General features: G+C 48.0%; 1 protein-coding gene across 2 annotated transcripts in view; it reads left to right on the forward strand.

Moving 5' to 3' along the window:
• Nucleotides 1-26177, forward strand: part of uqcc1 (ubiquinol-cytochrome c reductase complex assembly factor 1) — a 120213-nt gene that overhangs the window by 72813 nt on the left and 21223 nt on the right. For both annotated transcript variants that reach the window (XM_086005848.1, XM_086005849.1), the window contains 2 exons: nt 9291-9368; nt 20746-20859. In XM_086005848.1, the coding sequence (XP_085861974.1) occupies nt 9291-9368; nt 20746-20859 (192 nt within the window). The remainder of the gene's footprint in view (nt 1-9290; nt 9369-20745; nt 20860-26177) is intronic.

The following is a 26177-nucleotide window of genomic DNA, read 5'->3' on the forward strand; positions in this document are numbered from 1 at the left end:
CTTATTGATTATTTTAACTCATCAAGCTTAAAACTTTTTTTTTTTACATGTTCAACTGTTAGGTCCACCAAGCTCCCATGTGCGATTTACCGTTTCAAACCTCCCGACTGTGCAGCCATAGCGCTTCCTATAGACTGCATTACTTCCACAAGAGACTTGTCAGCCCAATGCACCATTCAGTCTACTGAATGATTGATTGTTGATCTGTGGACATGCCCCGTCTTTGGCACTCTTCGATCTCCTGCAGATTCCTTGTCAGCGCTGCTCAGTCCTGGCGAGCTGCCTCACGCTGCACCATTCAGGCTGGGCACACACTTCCAGCCCACGCTGGGTATCGCCTTGGCCCATTGGCCCAGTGGTAGCACTGCTGACTCTGAGCCAGAGGGTGATGGGCTCAAGTTCAATTCAGGGACTTGAGCACATAATGTAGGCTGTACCGAGGGGCATTGTCGGAGCGCCCGTCTGTCGGGGGATGGGGGGTGCGGAGAGATGTCGGACTACCTGGGCAGCTGGATGGAAAACCTCCCACGGCACTTCTCAACGAAGGTCGGGCCTATACTCATTGGCGTTTAGAAGAATGAGAGGGGATCATATTGAAACATATAAGATTCTGAGGGGGCTTGACAGGGTAGATGCTGAGAGGATGTTTCCCCTCGTGGGGGAATCTAGAACTCGGGGGCACAGTCTCAGAATAAGGGGGCACCCTTTTAAATCGGAAATGAGGAGGAATTTCTTCTCTCAGAGGGTCGTGAATCTTTGGAATTCTCTTCCCCAGAGAGCTGTGGAGGCTGGGTCATTGAATATATTCAAGGCGGAGATAGACAGATTTTTGAACGATAAGGGGAGTCAAGGGTTACGGGGAGCGGGCAGGGAAGTGGAGTTGAGGCCAAGATCGGATCAGCCATGATCTTACTGAATGGCCCACTCCCCCCTGCTCTTTCCCCATAGCCCTGCAAGATTTTCCCTTTCAGGTATATATTCAATTCCCTTTTGAAAGTTATTATTGAACCTATGTCCACCACCCTTTCAGGCGGTACATTCCAGATCATCATAACTCGCTGCGTAAAAAAAATTCTATTCATCTCCCCTCTGGTTCTTTTGCTAATTATCTTAAATCTGTGTCCTCTGGTTACCGATCCTCCTGCAGTGGAAACAGTTCATCCTTCTCAAAACCCTTTTTGAACACCTCTGTTAAATCTCCCTTTAACCTTTCTTGTTCTAAGGCGAACAATCCCAGCTTCTGTATTCTCGCCGCATAACTGAAGTCGCTCATCCCTGGTACTATTGCTCCTTGTGGGATGTTGCTGTGCGCAATTTAGGCTGCCGAATGACTGCCACTACACTTCAAAAGCAATTCATTGGCTGTGAAGTGCATCTCGAGGACGTGAAAGGTGCTATATCAATGCAAGTTCTTTCTTTTCAAGAATTGTGCCAATAAGGGGGTAAAACCTGAAAGCTTACATTGATTTTCCTTCGAAACAAAACTCAATCTTAACAAAGACGCAGTTTTTCCTCTTTCTCTTGCCTGTTGAATCCAAAGAGCCCAAACGTAGGACAGTTCTGTGGGTGATGCAGCACCGATGATGGTCCTCCTTTGGGTAAGATTCTGCTTTTGCCCCTTGCCTCCTGAACTTGCCATTATGGACACACAAACCTCGGATTTTGATTGGAAATTCAAAATATAAGGAAATAGAGTTCAAGTGTAGCCTCTGTCGTCGAGTAGCTAATCCCGCATTCTTCTCATCAGAATTTAGAAGATGTTTCTGTGGAACGCGCCACAATAAAAGTAAATTATTATTTGAACAAATTATTACAGGGTTAATAGGATTTTTTTTCTCTTGAATTTAATTACATTTTCTCTAAGAGCTGGTGCTGTGTGTTTTATTTCTGCTTTTTTTTGGGTCAGTTTATTTAATGAGGCAATGTTTTCCCTCCTTGTTGGAGGTTGGCACTCCAGCTACTGCTTGTGTTCAGCTTGTAATGTATTCCAGCTTGCCTTTTGCTCCGCTCGCCCCTTGCTCCAAGGGGTGTTGGGTGGCAGGGGGGGTGAGAAGAGGGGAGAGGCTGAGGCTGTGGCTGTAGTCTCGCTCACAGACAGAAAGGGTGCAGCAATAAAACTGCTGCTGTTAGTTAGCATCGCAGGGCACGGCAGCCATCAAGAAGGCCAGAGGCTTTCACTGCTCCAAGGACGATTGCATTACCCTTTAATTGGCAGCTGCTTTGCTCTTTTAAGGCACTGGCAAGGAGTGTAACTCTGGTGCCTTGCAAGCAGTCTGCTTCTGACTTACAGTAACACAGGTTGCCTGTACTGTCCCTGTAAGCCAACAAGACAACATTGCTGGGAACCAGTGTGATTCACTCTGAAATACTAAGCTTGTGATCCGTCCACAGCCAACTCTCTGGTATACGGCTTTTCAAATCCAATAAAAAGTTTATAAAGTTTTGTGTAAACTGTTTCAAACTTTTTTTTATATATATATATAAAATTTTAACTTGCTGTGCATTGGTGGGGAGCCAGAAATGTACTTACTTCAGCAGCCGTGTGGGATATGTTTCAGGACAAACAGTCAGAGGCTTGAAACAGTGGCACGATGTGTAATCTGCTGCTGAGCTGTTTGTTTAACTGTACCAGAAATGTACACAGGGGCAGTACTGAGTTAACAGGAAGGAATAGAACCAGTTTAGATAGCAAATGGTTTGGGTTTTCCGCGAATATGAATGTAGCAGAAACATTCATTTATCAGGCAGCTGACTGTGTTCTTTGGCCTGCTCGGTTTGCCTGAAGGTGACTAGGACATGCCTCCAAGCTTTCAGACTTTTTGTATATCTTGTATGTAAAAAAAAAGGAGGTGGATAGTTTAACTGCCATCCTCTGAGTCTTTTCCTGTGCTGTGCCTGCACCATATTCCTCACAAAACAGGGTTAAGGATTTACTAAATGAGCACGGTGGAACTTTTATAACATTTTATAACAGCCATCCCATCGCAAGGGAAAAAAACAGCTCCATGCTGGTTCTCAATAGCCGGGAACGCTAGCCAGGAACGCTACATTTGTTCAGTGAGAGGGATTCCCCCGTTTGTTCCGCGGGTGGGGATTCCCCCGTTTGTTCCACGGGTGGGGATTCCCCCATTTGTTCCGCGGGTGGGGATTCCCCCGTTTGTTCCGCGGGTGGGGATTCCCCCGTTTGTTCCGCGGGTGGGGATTCCCCCGTTTGTTCCGCGGGTGGGGATTCCCCCGTTTGTTCCGCGGGTGGGGATTCCCCCGTTTGTTCCGTGGGTGGGGATTCCCCCGTTTGTTCCGCGGGTGGGGATTCCCCCGTTTGTTCCGCGGGTGGGGATTCCCCCGTTTGTTCCGCGGGTGGGGATTCCCCCGTTTGTTCAGCGGGTGGGGATTCCCCCGTTTGTTCCGCGGGTGGGGGTTCCCCCGTTTGTTCCGCGGGTGGGGGTTCCCAGGTTTGTTCCGCGGGTGGGGATTCCCCCGTTTGTTCCGAGGGTGGGGATTCCCCCGTTTGTTCCGAGGGTGGGGATTCCCCCGTTTGTTCCGAGGGTGGGGATTCCCCCGTTTGTTCCGAGGGTGGGGATTCCCCCGTTTGTTCCGAGGGTGGGGATTCCCCCGTTTGTTCCGAGGGTGGGGATTCCCCCGTTTGTTCCGAGGGTGGGGATTCCCCCGTTTGTTCCGAGGGTGGGGATTCCCCCGTTTGTTCCGAGGGTGGGGATTCCCCCGTTTGTTCCGAGGGTGGGGATTCCCCCGTTTGTTCCGAGGGTGGGGATTCCCCCGTTTGTTCCGAGGGTGGGGATTCCCCCGTTTGTTCCGAGGGTGGGGATTCCCCCGTTTGTTCCGAGGGTGGGGATTCCCCCGTTTGTTCCGAGGGTGGGGATTCCCCCGTTTGTTCCGAGGGTGGGGATTCCCCCGTTTGTTCCGAGGGTGGGGATTCCCCCGTTTGTTCCGAGGGTGGGGATTCCCCCGTTTGTTCACTGGGTGGGGGTTCCCAGGTTTGTTCACTGGGTGGGGGTTCCCAGGTTTGTTCTGCGGGTGGGGATTCCCAGGTTTGTTCAGCGGGTGGGGATTCCCAGGTTTGTTCAGCGGGTGGGGATTCCCAGGTTTGTTCAGCGGGTGGGGATTCCCAGGTTTGTTCAGCGGGTGGGGATTCCCAGGTTTGTACAGCGGGTGGGGATTCCCAGGTTTGTACAGCGGGTGGGGATTCCCAGGTTTGTTCACTGGGTGGGGATTCCCAGGTTTGTTCACTGGGTGGGGATTCCCAGGTTTGTTCAGCGGGTGGGGATTCCCAGGTTTGTTCAGCGGGTGGGGATTCCCAGGTTTGTTCAGCGGGTGGGGATTCCCAGGTTTGTACAGCGGGTGGGGATTCCCAGGTTTGTACAGCGGGTGGGGATTCCCAGGTTTGTACAGCGGGTGGGGATTCCCAGGTTTGTACAGCGGGTGGGGGTTCCCAGGTTTGTACAGCGGGTGGGGGTTCCCAGGTATGTACAGCGGGTGGGGGTTCCCAGGTTTGTACAGCGGGTGGGGGTTCCCAGGTTTGTACAGCGGGTGGGGGTTCCCAGGTTTGTACAGCGGGTGGGGGTTCCCAGGTTTCTGCAGCGGGTGGGGGTTCCCAGGTTTCTGCAGCGGGTGGGGGTTCCCAGGTTTCTGCAGCGGGTGGGGATTCCCAGGTTTGTACAGCGGGTGGGGATTCCCAGGTTTGTACAGCGGGTGGCGATTCCCAGGTTTGTACAGAGGGTGGGGATTCCCAGGTTTGTTCACTGAGTGGCGATTCCCAGGTTTGTACAGCGGGTGGGGATTCCCAGGTTTGTACAGTGGGTGGGGTTTCCCAGGTTTGTACAGTGGGTGGGGATTCCCGGGTTTGTACAGTGGGTGGGGATTCCCAGGTTTGTACAGCGGGTGGGGATTCCCAGGTTTGTACAGCGGGTGGCGATTCCCAGGTTTGTACAGAGGGTGGGGATTCCCAGGTTTGTACAGAGGGTGGGGATTCCCAGGTTTGTACAGCGGGTGGCGATTCCCAGGTTTGTACAGTGGGTGGGGTTTCCCAGGTTTGTACAGCGGGTGGCGATTCCCAGGTTTGTACAGTGGGTGGGGTTTCCCAGGTTTGTACAGCGGGTGGGGATTCCCAGGTTTGTACAGCGGGTGGCGATTCCCAGGTTTGTACAGAGGGTGGGGATTCCCAGGTTTGTTCACTGAGTGGCGATTCCCAGGTTTGTACAGCGGGTGGGGATTCCCAGGTTTGTACAGTGGGTGGGGTTTCCCAGGTTTGTACAGTGGGTGGGGATTCCCGGGTTTGTACAGTGGGTGGGGGTTCCCGGGTTTGTTCAGCGGGTGGGGATTCCCGGGTTTGTACAGCGGGTGGGGATTCCCGGGTTTGTACAGCGGGTGGGGATTCCCGGGTTTGTGCAGCGGGTGGGGATTCCCGGGTTTGTACAGCGGGTGGGGATTCCCGGGTTTGTGCAGCGGGTGGGGATTCCCGGGTTTGTACAGCGGGTGGGGATTCCCGGGTTTGTACAGCGGGTGGGGATTCCCCGGTTTGTACAGCGGGTGGGGATTCCCAGGTTTGTACAGCGGGTGGGGATTCCCAGGTTTGTACAGCGGGTGGGGATTCCCAGGTTTGTACAGCGGGTGGGGATTCCCAGGTTTGTACAGCGGGTGGGGATTCCCAGGTTTGTACAGTGGGTGGGGATTCCCAGGTTTGTACAGTGGGTGGGGATTCCCAGGTTTGTTCAGAGGGTGGGGGTTCCCAGGTTTGTTCAACGGGTGGGGATTCCCAGGTTTGTACAGCGGGTGGGGATTCCCAGGTTTGTACAGTGGGTGGGGATTCCCAGGTTTGTACAGTGGGTGGGGATTCCCAGGTTTGTACAGCGGGTGGGGATTCCCAGGTTTGTACAGCGGGTGGGGATTCCCAGGTTTGTACAGCGGGTGGGGATTCCCAAGTTTGTACAGTAGGTGGGGATTCCCAGGTTTGTACAGTGGGTGGGGTTTCCCAGGTTTGTACAGTGGGTGGGGATTCCCAGGTTTGTACAGTGGGTGGGGATTCCCAGGTTTGTTCACTGGGTGGGGATTCCCAGGTTTGTTCACTGGGTGGGGATTCCCAGGTTTGTTCACTGGCTGGCGATTCCCAGGTTTGTACAGCGGGTGGGGATTCCCAGGTTTGTACAGCGGGTGGGGATTCCCAGGTTTGTACAGCGGGTGGGGATTCCCAGGTTTGTACAGCGGGTGGGGATTCCCAGGTTTGTACAGCGGGTGGGGATTCCCAGGTTTGTACAGTGGGTGGGGATTCCCAGGTTTGTACAGTGGGTGGGGATTCCCAGGTTTGTTCAGAGGGTGGGGATTCCCAGGTTGGTTCAGCGGGTGGGGATTCCCAGGTTTGTACAGCGGGTGGGGATTCCCAGGTTTGTACAGTGGGTGGGGATTCCCAGATTTGTACAGTGGGTGGAGATTCCCAGGTTTGTTCAGTGGGTGGGGATTCCCGGGTTTGTACAGCGGGTGGGGATTCCCAGGTTTGTACAGCGGGTGGGGATTCCCAGGTTTGTCCAGCGGGTGGGGATTCCCAGGTTTGTACAGCGGGTGGGGATTCCCAGGTTTGTACAGCGGGTGGGGATTCCCAGGTTTGTTCAGCGGGTGGGGATTCCCAGGTTTGTTCAGTGGGTGGGGGTTCCCAGGTTTGTACAGCGGGTGGGGATTCCCAGGTTTGTACAGCGGGTGGGGATTCTCAGGTTTGTACAGCGGGTGGGGATTCCCAGGTTTGCACAGCGGGTGGGGATTCCCAGGTTTGTACAGCGGGTGGGGATTCCCAGGTTTGTACAGCGGGTGGGGATTCCCAGGTTTGTACAGCGGGTGGGGATTCCCAGGTTTGTACAGCGGGTGGGGATTCCCAGGTTTGTACAGCGGGTGGGGGTTCCCAGGTTTGTTCAGCGGGTGGGGATTCCCAGGTTTGTACAGCGGGTGGGGATTCCCAGGTTTGTACAGCGGGTGGGGATTCCCAGGTTTGTACAGCGGGTGGGGATTCCCAGGTTTGTACAGCGGGTGGGGATTCCCAGGTTTGTACAGCGGGTGGGGATTCCCAGGTTTGTTCACTGTGTGGGGATGCCACATTGAAAGGATTAGTCAATTCTTGTGACTCGGCTACAAGTTCGAGGGAAAAATGGTTAAATTATGACGACAGGTTGCGTAAACAAGGCTTGTAACCCCTTGAGTATAGTAGATTAAGGGGTGATATAATTGAGATGTTTAAGATGATTAAAGGATCTGATATAAAAACAGAAAATGCTGGAAATACTCAGCAGGTCAGGCGGCATCTGTGGAGAGAGAAACAGAGTTAACGATTCAGGTTGTTTTGAAGAAGTGATAGGGTAGATAGAAAGGATTTCCCCTGGTGGGGGAGTTCAGAACAAGGGGGCATAACCTTACAATTAGAGCTATGCTGTTGAGAGGTGATGTCAGGAAGCACTTCTTCACACAAAGGGTGGCGGAAATCTGGAACTCTCTCCCCCAAAAAGCTGTTGAGGCTGGGGGTCAATTGAAAATTTCAAATCTGAGATCGCTAGGTTTTTTTTAAGCAAGGGTACTAAGGGTTATGGATCCAAGGCAGGTGGATGGAGTTAAGATTCAGATCAGCCCTGATCTAATTGAATGGTGGAACAGGCTTGTGGGGCTGAGTGGCCTCCTCCTGTTCCTATGTTACTAAGTTGGAGAAAGTCAAATTATGTAAATGCTCTGTTCAGACCATCCCATAAGTACCGTATCCAGAAGAAGGGGAGACGTTTTAGCGCTGGGACCGGTTCAGAGAAGAGCCATGAAGCTGACCCTTAGTGTGAGAAATCTGAATTAGGAAGAAAGACTGGAAAAACTTTGAGTGGCAGGTGATTCTGTGGAGGTATACAAGATAGCAAATGGGATGGAAAAAGGTAAATCCGGAATCACTGCAAACCAAACTGCTGGAAAAGGGCAAGAGGACAAAGGGTCAAACTGGTAAAAGAAAGACAGACTTACATTTATATAGTGGTTTTCATGACCCCAGGACGTCGCAAAGCGCTTTACAGCCAATAAAGCACTTTTGAAGTGTAGCCACTGTTGTAATGTAGGAAACGCGGCAGCCAACACCGACACCAGGGATAACTCCCCTGCTCTTCTTCGAATAGTGCCGTGAGATCTTTTACGTCCACCCAAGAGGCAAATTTAACTGCCAGGAAGTTCCTCACGCAAAGTGTGGTCGATGCACGGAATGAACTTCTGGGTGGAATAGCCGAGGCAAAAACTCTGGAGTCATTTAGGAAAAACTAGATTCTAAGAGGGGAGAGTAGTGCAGGAATCTTCCTGGGTGGATGAATTAGGATGGGCTGAATGGTCTTCCCGATCAGTGGTGACCCCAGTTAGAAACTGAACATTGAGCGAGGTCTGGGTCAGGACTAGCTCTGATGCCCCCATGCTCACAGAATGATATCCCAGCGAGGAGTTGATGTCTTCAAAAGAGAGGAAAGGGAGAAGAATTGGGTGGAGAACATCAACGGAGGCGGGGAAAGTTATGTTGCAGAAATGGGCGGAGAGCATTTGAACCACCAGCATCATCTAGCCCTTTCCCATTGTCTCGACTTTCCAATCTGTCGGAAGTGAAAGGAGCATATGATGGAAGGTGTGCAACAAAAAGTTGAGGTGCTGAAATTGGCTAAATTTGGAACTGATCTGGGGATTAAGAGGACTGACTTTTTGTGTGTGTGTGAGAGAGAAGAAAAAAGAGATTCCGTGAGGAGCATCGTAACGATCTTGCAATGGTACTGGTCTTTCATTCACTGTCAAGATGTTACAACTCGGCTCTGAACGCCACCTTTCAGAGGAAGGACATCTGCCCGTGTCTGAAATATGTGCCAACTGGGTTTACTCAGATTTCCTATGCATCTGTGACTCCTCTGTGTTACCTCCCCAGTTCACCCGGTTAAGTGTATCTTTGTTTTTCCTTGTGGAGAAGGGGCAGGATAAAATAAAAGCCGGTGAATACAGGAAGGAGAAAAAGGATTGCATAATTCATGCTGACTTTTATGCTCCACTCGAGCAGTATATGATGTAAGCCAACTAGTTACTGGTGCTTTGAAGGTGGGATAAACAGTTCAGGACACACTCAGAACCTGCTGTTATCTACTCCTGGGTATCACATGATTTAACATTGCACATTTGTTTATCTCCCAAAATCTCAGTGTCTGTTTAGTTGTAGTCCGGTCTCGCCGCTAAAGAAAAGATACAAATAAACACTTGCCCAACTTTCATTCACGGTACCATTTGTGCCCCCCCAGATCGAATCTGTTATGCTGAAGCAGAACATAAGAGTCATGACGGAAAACTTCTACGCGGCTATTTTTGGATATGATGAGGTGAGTGTTGGATCTCTTTGAAGTTTTGGCTCTCTGGAAAAGAGGAGGGACTTTCACTCATGAAGAAGAGTGGTGGGCTCATTGTGCCCGAGTATGGTGCCGCTGCAGACATCCCCGTTAGGGAGCACTTACACCGTAACCGTGGCGGTTTCGCTGTGCGCCATTGCCACAGTCGCAGTGTGAATGCGTCCTGAATCTGCAGCTCAAGGGCTGAACGGACAAAAAAGTGAAGCGAAGTGAGACTTCATAGATGCATTTAAAGGGAAGCTAGCTAAACACATGAGGGAGAAAGGACTAGAAGGATATGCTGATAGGGTGGGAGGAGGCTCGTGTGGAACACAAACACCGGCATAGACCAGTTGGGCCGAATGGCTTGTTTCTGTAAATTCCATGTAATTTTACGATAAGTGCCCTGGGCTATTTTACTACGTTAAAGGAGCTATATAAATGCAAGTTGGTGTTAATATGACTTAACTGATCTGATTGAATTTTTCAGGAGTATGAACAGGATTAGTAATGTTGATCCTGTTGGCAAAAAGATGTTTTTTTAATTACCTCTCATTTGAGGAGGCAGGGGTGGAATAGGAGTTATTTAATTTTAAATTGCCCAAATCACTCGATTTCTTCTAGTAACAGATTAACCTAAAAAGGAATTGGCGATAAAGGGCTAGTCAGAGTGAGAGGAAGTTGATTCAACCATCGACAAAGCATCAGCTGCAACAGTTCGCCAGGCCATGTTTACCTATCTCGCTGCATTGCACAAAGTGTTTTACGAACATACAAGCAATGACAGACAGGAAAAGACCCCCGTGGTCCATTCAGACTGTCCGCACACAATTGTGATACCTTGTTAAAAGCATGGCCCAGAAATTCGGGTCGGAGGCTTCCCGCGGGTGCAAGCCTCCGACCTGCACTTACCTAGCGCGCCGGCCATTGAGCTGTGGGCCCCCGTGGGATTCCGATCCTGGGCCTGCTCCAACTGCCGGCGCGCAGTGCTTGCATATCCCAGGGGCGCAGTTAGTTCGAAGCGTCCCCTGGGATCACGTGGGCCATGGAGAGCCAATGGTAGCAGGAAGAAGGGTTTCAACCTGAAACGTCAACTCAAATTTCTCTCCACGGATGTTGCCTGACCTGCTGAGTTTTTCCAGCATTCTCTGTTGTTAATCTGTATTCATAGATTTGACAGGAAGACATGTCAAATCTATGAATACAATTCAGCCCCAAAACATAACTAAAACTTCAAATACATTTTTTTTTTAAATCACATTTTTAAAATAACTATAAATTACATAAAATAACTATTTTAAACAATAATTAAAATTTTTGAAAAATATTAATTACAGTTTCTAACGGGGCTAAAAACAAACTTACCTTGCTTTAAAGTATTTAAAAATAATAAACCTGTGGAAAAAATGTTTTAATTTTACTTAATTCATCACTTGTTAAAAGCAGGCCTTGCGACTGCTTTTTAGAAGCGTAGCTCCTGGAGACTTACCCTCCCGGAGAAACCTGCAAAACAACCGGAAGTTCCAGGCGTACGCGCTGCCTCTCCGGCGCACGCGTTTGACCTGTGAACCCCTCCCTTTAAGGGAACGGAAGTTCCGGTTTCCCGCGCATGCGCAGTGCATGCACGAAACCGGCACTTTCGTTGGGCCTACACGTGAGTACACAGCGCGTACTCACCCGTGGGGACCCGAAGTTCTGGCCCATTATCTACACTCCCCGTCCCGCCTAAAACCATGCGATCTCCTGAGAGAGGCGAAAGACCAGATAAAAACCCAGGCCAATTTGGGGGGGGGCGGTGGGGAGTGGATGGGAGATCTGGGATACACCTCTCCAACCCCACCTGCCCCCGCCCAGGCAATCGAAACTAGTCCAGGAGATCACTCTGGCCCTGATAATTCTGCGCAGTACCTACCTTTTTGTACAAGGTGATCTCTGCCCCAGTCAAGAGCAGGTCCAGCTCGAGTGTTTTGAGAAGTTTGAACATGATCGGGCACTCTGTAAATACAGATATTAGGTATAAGTCATAGAAACCTACAGCACAGAAGGAGGCCATTCGGCCCGTCGTGCCTGCATTGGCTCTTTGAAAGAGCACTCCAGTTAGTCCCACATCCCCGTTTTTTGTCCGTAACCCTGTCAGTTCCTCATCCTCCAGAATCCGTCCAACTCCCTTTTAAAATTATTTATGGAATCAGCTTCCACCACCTTTTCAGATCGAGCGTTCCAGATCCCCACAACTCACTGAGTGAAAAAAATTCTCCTCATCTCCCCTCTCGATCTTTGCTAATGATTTTGAATCTGCGATCTCTGGTTATTGGCCCACTCGCCAGAGGGAATAGTTTTTCTCTCTCTACTCTTATCAGAACTTCTCACCATCTTGAAAACCTCTGTTAGGTCACCTCTTAACCTTCTCTGCTCCAAGGAGAACAGTCCTAACTTTTCCAACCTCTCCTCGTAACTGAAGTCCCTCATCCCGGGTAACACCCTGGTCAACCTCCTCTGTACTCTTTCTAAGGCCTTTACATCTTTGCTGAAGTGTGGGGCCCAGAATTGTCCACAATACTCCAGCCGAGACCTAACCAGTGATTTATAAAGTTCTATCATGATCTCTGATCTAAGTGTACTGCTGTTACTCTGAATATTGTGCGGTTTACCAAAAACGTAAGCTTGCCACTGGCTATTTGGTGAGTAGAATTTTCCATCCAGCCTGTTTTTCTTTCCCCGACTCATCTTCAAAAGCACCCTGCATTGGAAGGCTAGTCCACAACACCTGTCCGTCAATCACAGAAGCACGTCAAGAGTGTCTCCACAAATCCTCATCAAATTTACAGGCAGGTTTCCTTTCCATCTGAGGCGATGTTAAACGCCCCGTCTGCCTGTCCAGTGGACATAAACATTCCCACAACACTTTCTGTGGAAAAACAGCATGAAGCTCTCCCACTGTCCTGGCCAATACCACCAAACGCAGATCAAATGGCCATTTATCTCATTTCTCGTGAGCAAATCCGCTGTCGTCTTTGCCTAAGCAGCAGTAACTACACGCCAGAAGTAGCCTGTCACTCCCCTTGAGACATCCTATTTTCTTTCAAATTTAGTTTGAGTAAAAGTATATTGGACAGCAGATTTTGAGGCCGAATGACTGCGAATCAGGACTCTGTCGGAACAATTTACAAGCAATGACCGAGTTGCATTAATGGAACGTTTGTACCGATGCCTTGTACGAGGGGAGGAGGAAGAGAATTAGGTCGGGAGCGGTGCATTAAACTCGCTGTCGCAGATTGGGACATGAGAGGCAGGTGAAAGAAAACTTGCATTTTTATAGTGCATTTCACAATCTCAGGATGTTCCAATGCGATTAACACTTTTAAAGTGCATTCACTGTTGTAATGTAGGAAACACGGCAGCCAATTTGCAAACAGCAATGTGATAATGACCAGATGATCTGTTTTAGTGATGTTGATTGAGGGATAAATATTGGCCCCAGGACACCGGGGAGAACTCCCCTGCTCTTCTTCGAAATAGTGCCGTGGGATCTTTTACATTCAGCTGAGAGAGCCGATGGAGCCTCGGTTTAACGTCTCATCCGAAAGACGGCACCTCCAACGGTGCAGCACTCCCAACGGTGCAGCACTCCCTCAGCACTGCACTGGGAGTGTCAGCCTGGGTTTTGTGCTCAAGCCCCTGGAGTGGGACTTGAACCCACAACCTTCTGACCCAGAGGCGAGAGTGCTGCCCACTGAGCCACAGCTGACAATGGCAGTGCAGTAACTGATATTATGTAGGGAAATGCAGCAGCCATTTTGTGCAGAGCAAAAGCCCACAAGTTAGCAATAAGGTGGAGTAGTCAATTACTCTTTTTTTTTCCAGATGCTATTAGGTGGGAGAGCTATGTTGGCCAGAACAACACAAGAACTCAATCCCCTTCAAAAATAGTACTTTACTGGGGCTAGACGGTTAGATTATGAGGAGTGCCGCCATAGACTGGGCTTGTATTCCCTCAAGTATAAAGATCTAAATCAGGTGTTTAAGATGATTAAAGGAGTTGAGAGGGTGGATAGGGGGAAACTATTCCCTCTGGTGGGGGGGTGTCCAGAACAAGGGGGCAGAACCTTAAACTTAGAGCCAGGCCGTTCAGGGGTGATGTCAGGAAGCACTTCTTCACACAAAGGGTGGTGGAAATCTGGAACTCTCTCCCCCAAAAGGCTATTGAGGCTGGGGGGGAGGGGGGGCGCAGAGAGCTGGAGCGGGGGAGGGGACCGATACACAATGGCCCCGGGAATCCAGACAGACTCTCTTGCGACCTCAGAGCCGATCGCAATTGCAGCTCTTGAAGTGTGTTCCGATGGTTGACGGGTTGTTGTGTAACGCTGGGAGTGGTTTTGGTTTTCTCCCTTGAACTTTGACCTTTCAGCGGGAGAATCCGCAGCGCTCTGATTATTCACCTTTCACTGCCAGCTATATACTCCGGATACCGGAGCGGCGTGTGCGCAGTACCCAGTTGGACTACGCTTTCGTCGGCTCCCTGCAGATGTCAGAGGCCGGTGGAGGGGGAAGATCGAGGATCGGAGGAGGGAGGGAGAGGGAATCGGAGGAGGGAGGGAGAGGGAATTGGAGGAGAGAGGGAGAGGAAATCGGAGGAGGGAGGGAGGGGGAATCGGAGGGATGGGGGACGGAGGGGGAGGGAGAGAGAGAGGGGGAGACGGAGGGAGGGAGAACGAGAGGAGCAGAGAGAGGGGGACAGAAAGAGGGGTGAGGGTCCAGGCGCGTGTAGTCCATTCCCGGGGACTGAGCGGCGGCTGCACTTTGGAACAACACAGGTGAAGGCACAGCACATGTACAATGGCCGCTGGAAGGAGGCTAAAGCAAACAAGTTTTAGGCCACCGGTGAAATAAAAATGAGAATTTTTTCTTAAAGCCGGAAAGGAAATGACGGGAAAGTGATGTTGAATGTCCCGCGGTAAGTTCCAGTTCAATTTTGCCAGGTGTTGTCTTTTTGAAAGCGTCTATCAGGGTTATTTAAATCATGTTGTGAAAGAGGGGAAAGTTTGTGCCCCTGTTTGTACCTCAGAGTCTGTGAGAGACGGAGGGAATGGCAGCAGCAAAAGAGGAAACAGCTTCTCCAAAACTGAACCCAACTCATCGCCAAGGCTGGGGATCGATAACCTCACCACCTTCTTAGGAAGTTTAACCACTTTATTCACTTTCTTATTTGAGCTCCATTTGGAATTAGAGTTTATTTTATTATTTTTTTGTTGCATGTTTAACGACAGCGTTGAAGAGGGAAAGAGAAACTTGGAGCAACTTCTGTCAAAGCTGCAACGAGACTAGAAAGAATTTAAAGATTTTTAATGAATTTTTCACAAAAAAATGAGTATTAAAAACACTTTTCTCCCCCCCCCCTAAGTTTCAAATACAATTTTGGAAGAAACAGAAACAAAAATCAATTTTCCCCTCATCTAAACAAGTTTCAACCAGGTCTTGAAGTCCAAACGCTTTTAAAGAGGTTCTGAAATGCTTAAAACATTTTAAAATTGAAATTTCTCAATATTTGATTTTGAACGATCGAGTGAAGTGAGTAGCTTTACACAAACATGCAACCATGCTGTTGAGGAGGGGGAGGACTTGTAGGAGTTACATGTTACTTTTTATTGACTTAAAAAAAATGTCATTAAGACGTTTAGGAAGAGAACCAAAAAAGGGGAAAAATGCAAACCATTTTATTTTGTCTGTCGTTCTGTAGTCCGGAATAATGTAAATACAGGAAACTCGATTTACTGGCACCTAAATAACCGGAAATCTCTGTTAACCGGCAAAATTCAGGAGTAGGTTCAGGTAAGTTTTACTTCATATTAGTGGCCGTTCCTGGATCTGTGGCTGTGTAACCGGGGTTCCTGCACCTGTTGCTAAGCAACAGGGACGTCTGGATCTTGTGGCCGGGGTTCCTGCACCTGTTGCTAAGCAACAGGGACGCCTGGATCTTGTGGCCGGGGTTCCTGCACCTGTTGCTAAGCAACAGGGAAGCCTGGATCTGTTGCTGTGTATGGGTTCTCATACCTTTTACTATACCTCTCTGTAATCCGGACTTTTTGATAAACCGGCACCGACGTTGCCGGATAAAAAAGAGTTTCCTGTATAGATTTCCTCTTAAACGTTTAGTGGAGTGTTAATAGAAACACGAGTTATGTAATGATGTATAAAAATTGCAGGAAGCTACTTTAGAAGAAACCACTATTTGTTTATTGAGAAAGGCACAGAAAATACTTTGATTAAACTGATGATGTACAATTTTGATTTGGAATAAATGTTTGAAATAGGAGATTAAAAATTGAGAGTACAATGAAGTTTGTTTCCCACTATTTAATTGGGAAGTACCTAAAATAGTTCAACACTTTTCGTGATAAGAGCTGGGACCAAGATTGTGGAAAATGTTTGAGAGAAAAACATTAGAAGTGAAATTCGTAAATTCACATCTTTACGTCACCATATTACAGGAAACTTTCGTTTAACCAGAGGTTAAATGTCCGGAAAGATCTATCTACCGGCAAAATTCAGGAGCCGTTTCCTATAAGTTTTTTTACTTCTCATTGCTTTTTTTTCCAGTCCGGCTCTGCAAGGTCTAGCTGAAGCTGTTGCTTAGCTACAGAGACGCTTTTAAACTGCGGCCGACTGTTTTGAAGCTGTTGCTAAGCAACAGGGTTTGTTGATTTACACGGAGCTCAAAAGCTCCGTATGTTTTGACATTAGCGCTGGTTTCTACGGCAGTTTTGATGGGACGGCACCAGCTCGGTCCCGTCGGTGCCGGATACCAGAAAGTTTCCTGTAGTTTCCAAATCAGTCTGATTGGTTCTCCTGTCCAGGAAGAAAGATGAATGTTTATTTCTGTTAAATCATAGCTTTTCCTGCTTTTTGTTTTTAATTCGGTGATGCAAATTGTGCATGTGTTTTTCTGCACTTGTGAATAAGTGCTGCATTTCTGACATGTTACGTGGTTGGGGGGGGTGCTGGTTCAAAAAGACAACGTTTATTAATGGAAGTGAATGAAGCTGAAAATATGGATACCTGTTTTTGTTCAATTCTTTTTAATACTGTGAACTAAGGAACTGCAGCACTTTATATTTGTTGGTTGTCTGGTTGCATTGTGATTAATATTCTAATGACTTATGTGGACGTACAGCATGTCAGCGCCATAGGAAAGCTGTTGCTCCTGCTGCTTGTGCAGCCATTGCTATAGTGACGTGAGGGATGGGCTAATACATTGAAAACTTTAAAATTAAAACTAATTGCACGAATAGATATGCCTCTTGCAGCTCACCTTGGCCTTTTGGATTGTTTGTCGATGTATAACTGTGTAACTGAGTGACGTTTCTGAAGTGTTAATGCATTATAATGCAGCTCTTTTATATCCCAGTCATTTCTGACAAGTAATTTTTTATTAAATAGAGTTTGTACATGACAATCTAAAAGCTTTTAATTAATTCTACCGTAAACAAACTTGCAGAATGGCAATGTAAATGACAAATTAATTTCAATAATAGATAAGTGTGAGGTGGTGCATTTTGGCAGGAGGAATAAGGAGCCTCCCTAATCCTTGGAAAATAAGAGTCTAAATAGAGTAAAAGTGCAAAGGGATCTCGGGGTATAGATTCACAAATCATTAAAAGTACAAAGGCAGGTTAAAAGAGCCATAAAAGTGTAAATAAAGCACTGGGGTTCATTTCTAGAGGAATAGAATTCAAAAGCAGAGAAGTTATGTTAAACTTGTATAGAACCTTGTCTGATGATTTGAGACAGTGAGGTGGCAATATGGCATTACTGTATATATGCTTTGAAGTGGTTGATGTTGCTGTCTTTGTTGTAAAAATTGTTGTTTTAAAATTTGCTCACAGACGACAAGGTCGCGCTCAAAGGAGTTCGTGGCCCGCTCAGTATATAAAAAAATTAGCGGGAACATTGGTTACACAGTATTTACAGCACAGAAACAGGCCATTCGGCCCAACTGGTCCGTGCCGGTGTTTATGCTCCACACGAGCCTCCTCCCACCCTCTTCATCTCACCCCATCAACATATCCTTCTACAGGAAACTTTGTGTTATCCGGAGGCTAAATGTCCGGCAAGCTCGAGCCACCGGCAAAAATCAGGAGCCGTTTTGTTAGTTTTTTTTTCTTCTCGTGGCTTTTTTTTCCAACAGTCAGGCTCTGCAAAGTCTCTCTGAAGCTGTTGCTAAGCGACAGAGACGCTTCCAAGGTACGGCCGACTGTTTAGAAGCTGTTGCTAAGCAACAGTGTTTGTTGTCAGATATGGAGATGAAAAGCTCCGTATGCTTCAACATTAACGCTGGTGTGTCCGGTAGTTTTGAGGGAACGGCAACAGCTCGGTCCCGTCGGTGCCGGATGGCACAAAGTTTCCTGTATTTCTTTCTCCCTCGTGCTTATCTAGCTTTCCCCTAAATGCATCTTTGCTATTCGCCTCAACCACTCCCTGTGGTAGCGAGTTCCACTCTCTGGGTAAAGAAGTTTCTCCTGAATTCCCTATTGGATTTATTGGTGACTATTTTCTATTGATGGCCCCTGGTTCTGGTCTCGCCCTGGTGATTATGGATGTTCACTCCTGATGCGACCTTTATGACCTCCTGCCTCCAGCCAAAAACTCTTCATGTGTGCTTTATCCGCAAAGTACTAAAATAATACAAGTTCCATCAAAAAGCTTAGGTCAGAACAAGCCCACACTGTATTTCTAAGCCAAAATCATTTGGCATTGATTTGTCTTATTTTATTTGGAACTAATCTCCTGAAATGCCACCAGGCACTTATACAGTTCCCTGCTTTTTATATATACGTATCCCGCTTCACGGAGCTAAGGACAGAGGAGAAAAGTTGAGTGGGGCCTGATCCCTTTCCCTAGGTCCCATTCTCTCTCACCACTGAATGGGTTTGCGGGGTGCTCGTATTTATTGCTTCGTAGAATGACTTCATGGTATAAAATCGGCCCAATTTGGGTTTTTGCCCCAATGATTGTTCTATGAACGGGAATGTTATGTAGGTGGAGCCACACATGGCTTAAAGTAACCTGTCTCGCGATTAGGATGATGCAATGTAGCTTGTACCATCTGCTGGACATTTGCTGTATTTCTCTATTTTCGCACGTAGAATGTATTTTTCAACGCATTGTTGCCCCCATCTTTTTCTTTCTCTTTTTGTGTGTCGGCCGTAGCTCAGTGGGTCGCACTCCTGCCTCTGAGTCAGAAGGTTGTGACTTCATAACCTCTGGACGTCCCAAAGCTCTTTACAGCCAATGGAGTACTTTTGAAGTGTTGTAATGTAGGAAACGCAACAGCCAATTGATGCACAGCAAGGTCCCACAAACAGCAATGTGATAATGACCAGATCATCTATTTTAGCGATGTTGGTTGAGAGATAAATAGTGGCCAAGACACCGGAGAGAACTCCCCTGTTGTTCTTCGAAATAGTCCCGTGGGATCGATGCCGACGGGGCCTCGGATTAACGACTCATCTGAAAGACGGCGCCTCCGACAGTGCAGCACTCCCTCAGTACTGTCCCTCCGACAGTGCAGCACTCCCTCAGTACTGCCCCTCCAACAGTGCAGCACTCCCTCAGTACTGTCCCTCTAACAGTGCAGCGCTCCCTCAGTACTGTCCCTCAGACAGTGCAGCGCTCCCTCAGTACTGTCCCTCCGACAGTGCAGCACTCCCTCAGTACTGCCCCTCCGACAGTGCGGCGCTCCCTCAGTACTGCCCCTCCGACAGTGCAGCACTCCCTCAGTACTGCCCCTCCGACAGTGCGGCACTCCCTCAGTACTGCCCCTCCGACAGTGCAGCGCTCCCTCAGTACTGTCCCTCCGACAGTGCGGCACTCCCTCAGTACTGTCCCTCCGACAGTGCAGCGCTCCCTCAGTACTGTCCCTCCGACAGTGCAGCGCTCCCTCAGTACTGCCCCTCCGACAGTGCGGCACTCCCTCAGTACTGCCCCTCCGACAGTGCAGCGCTCCCTCAGTACTGTCCCTCCGACAGTGCAGCACTCCCTCAGTACTGCCCCTCCGACAGTGCAGCACTCCCTCAGTACTGCCCCTCCGACAGTGCAGCACTCCCTCAGTACTGTCCCTCCGACAGTGCAGCACTCCCTCAGTACTGTCCCTCCGACAGTGCAGCACTCCCTCAGTACTGCCCCTCCGACAGTGCAGCACTCCCTCAGTACTGTCCCTCAGACAGTGCAGCGCTCCCGTCAGTACTGCCCCTCCAACAGTGCAGCACTCCCTCAGTACTGCCCCTCCGACAGTGCAGCACTCCCTCAGTACTGTCCCTCCGACAGTGCAGCGCTCCCTCAGTATTGCCCCTCCGACAGTGCAGCACTCCCTCAGTACTGCCCCTCCGACAGTGCAGCACTCCCGCAGTACTGCCCCTCCGACAGTGCAGCGCTCCCTCAGTACTGCCCCTCCGACAGTGCAGCACTCCCTCAGTACTGTCCCTCCGACAGTGCAGCACTCCCTCAGTACTGCCCCTCCGACAGTGCGGCGCTCCCTCAGTACTGCCCCTCAGACAGTGCAGCGCTCCCTCAGTACTGCCCCTCCAACAGTGCGGCGCTCCCTCAGTACTGCCCCTCCGACAGTGCAGCACCCCCTCAGTACTGCCCCTCCAACAGTGCAGCACCCCCTAAGTACTGTCCCTCCGACAGTACAGCACTCCCATCAGTACTGCCCGTCCAACAGTGCGGCGCTCCCTCAGTACCGCACTGGGAGTATCAGCCTGGATTTTGTGCTCAAGTCTCTGGAGTGGGGACTTGAACCCACAACCTTCTGACTCAGAGGCGAGAGTGCTGCCCACTGAGCCACGGCTGACACTTTAAGTGAACGTTAATCACGTGGCATTGTTTGAGGAAGACGGTGTTCTCTGGGTACTGATAAGGATTTACCCAGTCTGTGAGTCCGTCCATGATGAAAGATCCTGCTGAGGCACTTACAGGAAGAAAAGGCACCGCGATGAGGTACACGAGACCAACATTCCACCCTCAACAAATCCCACCAAAAAAACAGCTTTATTCATCATTCATTTCTTTGCCGTTAGCTTACGGAATGATTGTAGCGTTCGAAAAGTTATTAATTATGCGAAACAATTTGAGACATTTCAACAAATGCAGTGCGATGCTATATAAATGCAGGTATTATACTTTACTAGGTTATATGTGCTCCCATATGTATTGTGTTCCAATGATGGGCACAAAGGCATGATCACAATATCCTATTAGCCTACAGCCATCCCTCACTTTTGCCGAGCGTGCCTAGGCTGAGAGGAAAAGACGCTCTTTATTTCCTGCCTTGTGTTGTCGCTGACGGGCATTTTTTGTTTTTGTTCCTTTTCAGGGCATTTTATCAGATGATCGTGTGTTGGCTGCGTCTCTATGGCGACACCTCTTCAACAAACAATGCGAGGACCCGGGACAGTTGGAGCTGATGGTCGAATATGTCCGCAAACAGGTCAGCACCGGTGGAATAAAATTGAGCTCGTATCCTCTATTTCTCTTACAGTATCAGAATTTTACAACACACAGGAGGAGGCCATTCGGCCCGTCGCCCTTGTGCCAGCTCTCCGAAAGAGCTATCTACATAGTCCCACTTCCCAAACGCATTACATTTTTGTCCTTGTTTCTTTTAAAAGTCATTATGGACTCTGCTTCCACCACTGCTTCAGGTGGGTCATATATTCTAACAACCCGCTATATAACCTCTCCTGTCGTTCTATTGATGCCCTATAGTAATGGATCTTCTAGATTTATTTTATCAAAACCTCTCCGAATTTTAAATTCCTTTGTTGGATCTCCTTTTTGTTAGAATGAAAAGCACCAGTTTCTCTCATCTCGCCTCACAACTAAACATAGAAACATAGAAGATAGGAGCAGGAGTAGGCCATTCGGCCCCTCGAGCCTGCTCCGCCATTCAATGCGATCATGGCTGATCATCCAAATCCTCCCCATATCCCTTGATCCCTTTGTAATGGACTCACTTAAAGGGGCACTTCACCGTAAAGGTTAAAGTCCGACATAAGCTGCCCCATGGAGCCCTACGTTAATCCATTGGAGAGAAACAGACAATGCAGGATATTTCTGTCAGTGGGATTGTGTGGGTAGCACTCTCGCCTCTGAGTCAGAGGGTTGTGGGTCCAAGTCCCACTCCAGAAAATCTAGGCTGACACTCCCAGTGCAGTGCTGAGGGAGCGCTGCACTGTCGGAGGTGCCGTCTTTCAGATGAGATGTTAAACCAAGACCCCGTCTGCTCTCTCAGGTGGACATAAAAGATCCCATGGCATTATTTCGAAGAAGAGCAGAGGAGTTCTCCCTGGTGTCCTGGCCACTATTTATCCCTCAATCAACATCACTAAAAACAGATGATCTGGTCATTATCACATTGTTGTTTGTGGGAGCTTGCTGTGCGCAAATTGGCTACCATGTTTCCTACATTACAACAGTGACTACACTTCAAAAAGTACTTCATTGGCTGTGAAGTGCTTTGAGACATCTTGAGGTCGCGAAAGGTGCTATAGAAATGCAAGTCTGTCTTTCTATTGTTCTGTTGTCATATTGTGTGCCCTTTTATTCCATCTTGCAATCTCTGCCAAGTATCTGTTAAAACAGCACCGTGCGCTATCTGTTCTCTACCATCAATGTGCAGAACAGCTTCCTGATGCTGTGCTGTTCCAACGCTAACTTGTACTAAGATTAATTCCTGTCTGATTACCCTGGATAAGGACATCCTTGTAAATGGCCAGTTGGAATGAATCCGCCTGCTGCAGCTTTACTGCACACAACAGAGGATTGTGAGAAAACTATAATCACACATTTTGATTATGGTAACACTATGGTACAACTAGTTCATTAAATACTGTGGTAATATCCCCAATTAGAACATGCTTTACCGAACTGAGATTAATCACCGATTATGTAATAGCATAACTGTGGTGAATGCACAGCGTACAGCACGGTGCAGTGGATTCTGTACTGTGCTGTACATTTAATGGGTGATCAGTGAAGCTTCGACAGTGCACATTTGAAAGAAAGATCTTGCACCTCTCATGATCCCGGAACGTCCCAAAGTGCTTTACAAGTGGAGTCACTGTTGTAATGTGGGGAAAATCGGCAGGCAATTTGTGCACAGCAAGATCCCACAGACAGCAATGAGATGAATGACCAAATGGTGGTTGAGGGATAACTATTGGCCAGGACACCAGGGAGAACTCCCCTGCTCTTCGAAGTAGTGCCATGGGATCTTTTGCGCCCACCTGAGGGGTTTAACGTCTCATCCGAAAGACGGCACCTCCAACAGTGCAGCACTCACTCAGCACTGCACTGGAGTGTCAGCCGAGATTATTGTGCTCAAGTCTCTGGAGTGGGGCTTGAACTCATAACCCTCTGACACAGAGGCGAGAGCGCTGCCCACTGAGCCACGGCTGATTTGCACTTAATAACTGTGCAAAAATGATCAATATAAAGTCAGAATCAAGAGGAATATTCTAATCCAGTACATTCAAGCATTTCCTCCTGGCAGATTGCCTTTGCTTTCTTCCTCCATTTTCCACATGTTCAGTTGCAGTGTTATTTCTAACTAAAATAGCACCACTACGCTGAGGAACGTTGAACCAACTGGTGCCCAAATTTTAGCCAATATTGTGGTTACCTATGTGCCTCCATTTGGTTTGGAGTTGGCATGGAATGAGACCTTTCCATTCACTGCCAACTCCTGGATTCTCATGCACTGGCAAAGAGATCATTACTTTTTTTCCCAACTTTGCCTCTCCTGAATTTAATGCAATGGATTCGAGCGCAGGAGACAAAACATTCAATTTACAAAATCAATACGCGCTATCTTTTTCTTTCAATAATTAATCTGACGTTTGTAGGGTTCGAAATGAATGCTAGTTTACTGGACTGAGAGAAGTGCAGCTAAGCTTTGCAGCAGACTAGTAAAAGTGTTGCTGGCTAACTGGACTAGCGAATACATTTCCAATCCAGTGTATGGTCACTGCGGTGCCTTTCTGTAAGCTGCTGACTCTGCCCCGGTTCAGGTAAACTGCCCCACTTGCCAAGTTCTTCCATCTGTTTTCATGTTAAACCTGGATTGTACAATTCGTAGCCAAAATCTAAGCTTCCACTATCAAAAACGTATTTTTCCATCTCGTGGCCCTGATAAATTGCTGTAAGCTTCCTAGATCCAAGATGGTGTGACGTAAGAAAACTACTAGGCACTTGGTCTAAGCGTCAAACAAAGCTTTAATCAACTGTTTTACAACATGGAGGTCTAGTTGTGTCCTTCACTAGTTCCTGTTAAGAATGTCCTGCGCAAGCTGGGCCCGTGCCCGAGTATTTATACTCTCCCTGGACAGCGCCACCCGCAGGCCGCTCGGTATTATTTCATAAGTCTTTCTTTCATGAATGACTGATTCATGTCATGGTGTACGGACTGGAACCCATTTGGCCAACGCAAACATTTGACAGGATACAGAAGAAAGCAACCAGAATGATTTAGGGGTTGGAGGGATTGAATTACGAGGAGCTATTATGTAAATTGAGCATGTTCTTACTGGAAAAGAGAAGGTTGGGAGGTGATATGATTGTTGTTTTTAGGGTCTGCTGTTTCTAAAAGGACTAGATAATCTAGACCATGACCAGCTGTTTCACCTTGTCCAGAACAGTGGAACCAGAGGACACGGCCTGCGCTTCAAGGGGGGTAAATTCAGAACTAAGCTGCTGAGGCAATGGCCCAGAAATTCAGTTCGGGGGCTTCCCGTGGGTGCAAGCCTCCGACCTGCACTTACCTAGCGCGCCGACCGTTGTGCTGTGGGCCCGCGTGGGATTCCAATCCTGGGCCTGCTCTAACTGCCGGCGCGCAGTGCTTGCGTATCCCAGGGGCGCAGTTAGTTCAAAGCGTCCCCTGGGATCACGTGGGCCACGGAGAGCCAATGGTAGCAGGGAATCTCTATTCATAGATTTGACAGGAAGAGCTGTCAAATCTATGATTAGAGTTCAGCCCCAAAATATCACTAAAACTTCAAATACATTTTTTTTTAAATCACATTTTTAAAATAACTATAAATTACGTAAATAACTATTTTTAACAATAATTTAAATTTTTGAAAAAATTAATTACAGTTTTTAGCGGGGCTAATAATAAACTTATCTTTCTTTAAAGTATTTAAAAATAATAAACCTGTGGAAAAAATGTTTTCATTTTACTTAATTCACCACTTATCTTGTTAAAAGCAGGCCTTGCGACTGCTTTTTAAAAGCGTAGCTCCTGGAGATTGTAGAAAAAACGGAAGTTCCAGGCGTACGCGCTGCCTCTCCGGCACACGTGTTCGACCTGTGACCCCTTCCTTTAAGGGAACGGAAGTTCCGGTTTCCCGCGCATGCACGAAACTGGAACTTTAGTTGGGCCTATGCGTGAGTACCCTGTGCGTACTCACCCGTGGAGACTCGAATTTCTGGGCCATTAATATTTCAGTGAGCGAGTGGTCAATCTATGGAACACACTCCCAAGGGAGATGGTGGAAGCAGAAAGTATTGACTCATTCAAATGCAAATTGGATAGATTTCTTTCAGGAAATAACATTTTGGGATACAATATATGAGTAATTTGAGGCATGACATGTGCTCTGGAGGAACAGGTGACTCTGGACCTCTGGTTCTCAAAGCTCTCCACCACTGGGGGTTTTCCTCGCCTCGTGTCTGGGTCTGCTGTAGGCTCATTGATTGCTGTGATTAGTCAACAACTCCATTATCGTTGTATCACAGGTTAGCATGGCCATAAAAAAAGCAAACCAGGCACTAGGGTTTATTTCTAGAGTTATAGAATTGCAAAATAGGGAAGTTATGCTAAACCTGTATCGAACCTTGGTTAGACCACACTTGGAGTACTGTGTACAGTTCTGGTCGCCATATTATAAAAAGGATATAGAGGCACTGGAGAGGGTGCAGAGAAGATTTACAAGGATGATACCAGAAATGCGAGGGTATACATATCAGGAAAGGATGAACAGGCTGGGTCTCTTTTCTCTTGAAAAAAGAAGGCTGAGGGGTGACCTAATAGAGGTCTTTAAAATTATGAAAGTGGATACAGAGAGAATGTTTCCACTTGTGGGGAAGAGCATAACTAGAGGCCATCAATATAAGATAGTCACCAAGAAATCCAATAGGGAATTCAGAAGAAACTTCTTTACCCAGAGAGTGGTGAGAATGTGGAACTCGCTACCACAGGGAGTGGTTGAGGCGAATAGTATAGATGCATTTAAGGGGAGGCTAGACAAACATATGAGGGAGAAGGGAATAGAGGGTTACGCTGATAGAGTAAGATGAGGAAAGACGGGAGGAGGCTCGAGTGGAGCATGGTCTGGTTGGGCCGAATGGCCTGTTTCTGTGCTGTATATCCTATGTAATCCTATCTAACCATGCGACTACCAGGATGGTAGAAGGCAGACTACATGGGCCTTGGTCTTTTTTTGTCTAGCAATTCCAATGTTCCTATCTTGGAGGAATTGTGCTCTTCACTGACACTGATGCACCCTGAACAAGAAACCATCGTTTCAGCTGACATGTCAAATTCCTCTCCCAGGTAAACAGTTAAGATCCAATTATTGGGACCTATGTCAAACAAAATGGAGATTTCTGGGGGGTGTTTCTGAATTAAAATCCCTTAATTTAAAAAAGCAAATGATTTCTTCATACAAACTGCTTCAATGACCTTCAAAGAGATCAAAATCTTGCTAAAAATGGCACAAAGAAGGAAGCTGAATTGATGTTGAAGCG

The sequence above is a fragment of the Somniosus microcephalus genome, chromosome 13, assembly GCF_052327205.1.
Source record: "Somniosus microcephalus isolate GS21.2 chromosome 13, FLI_Smic_1.0, whole genome shotgun sequence".
NCBI classification, from domain to species: domain Eukaryota; kingdom Metazoa; phylum Chordata; class Chondrichthyes; order Squaliformes; family Somniosidae; genus Somniosus; species Somniosus microcephalus.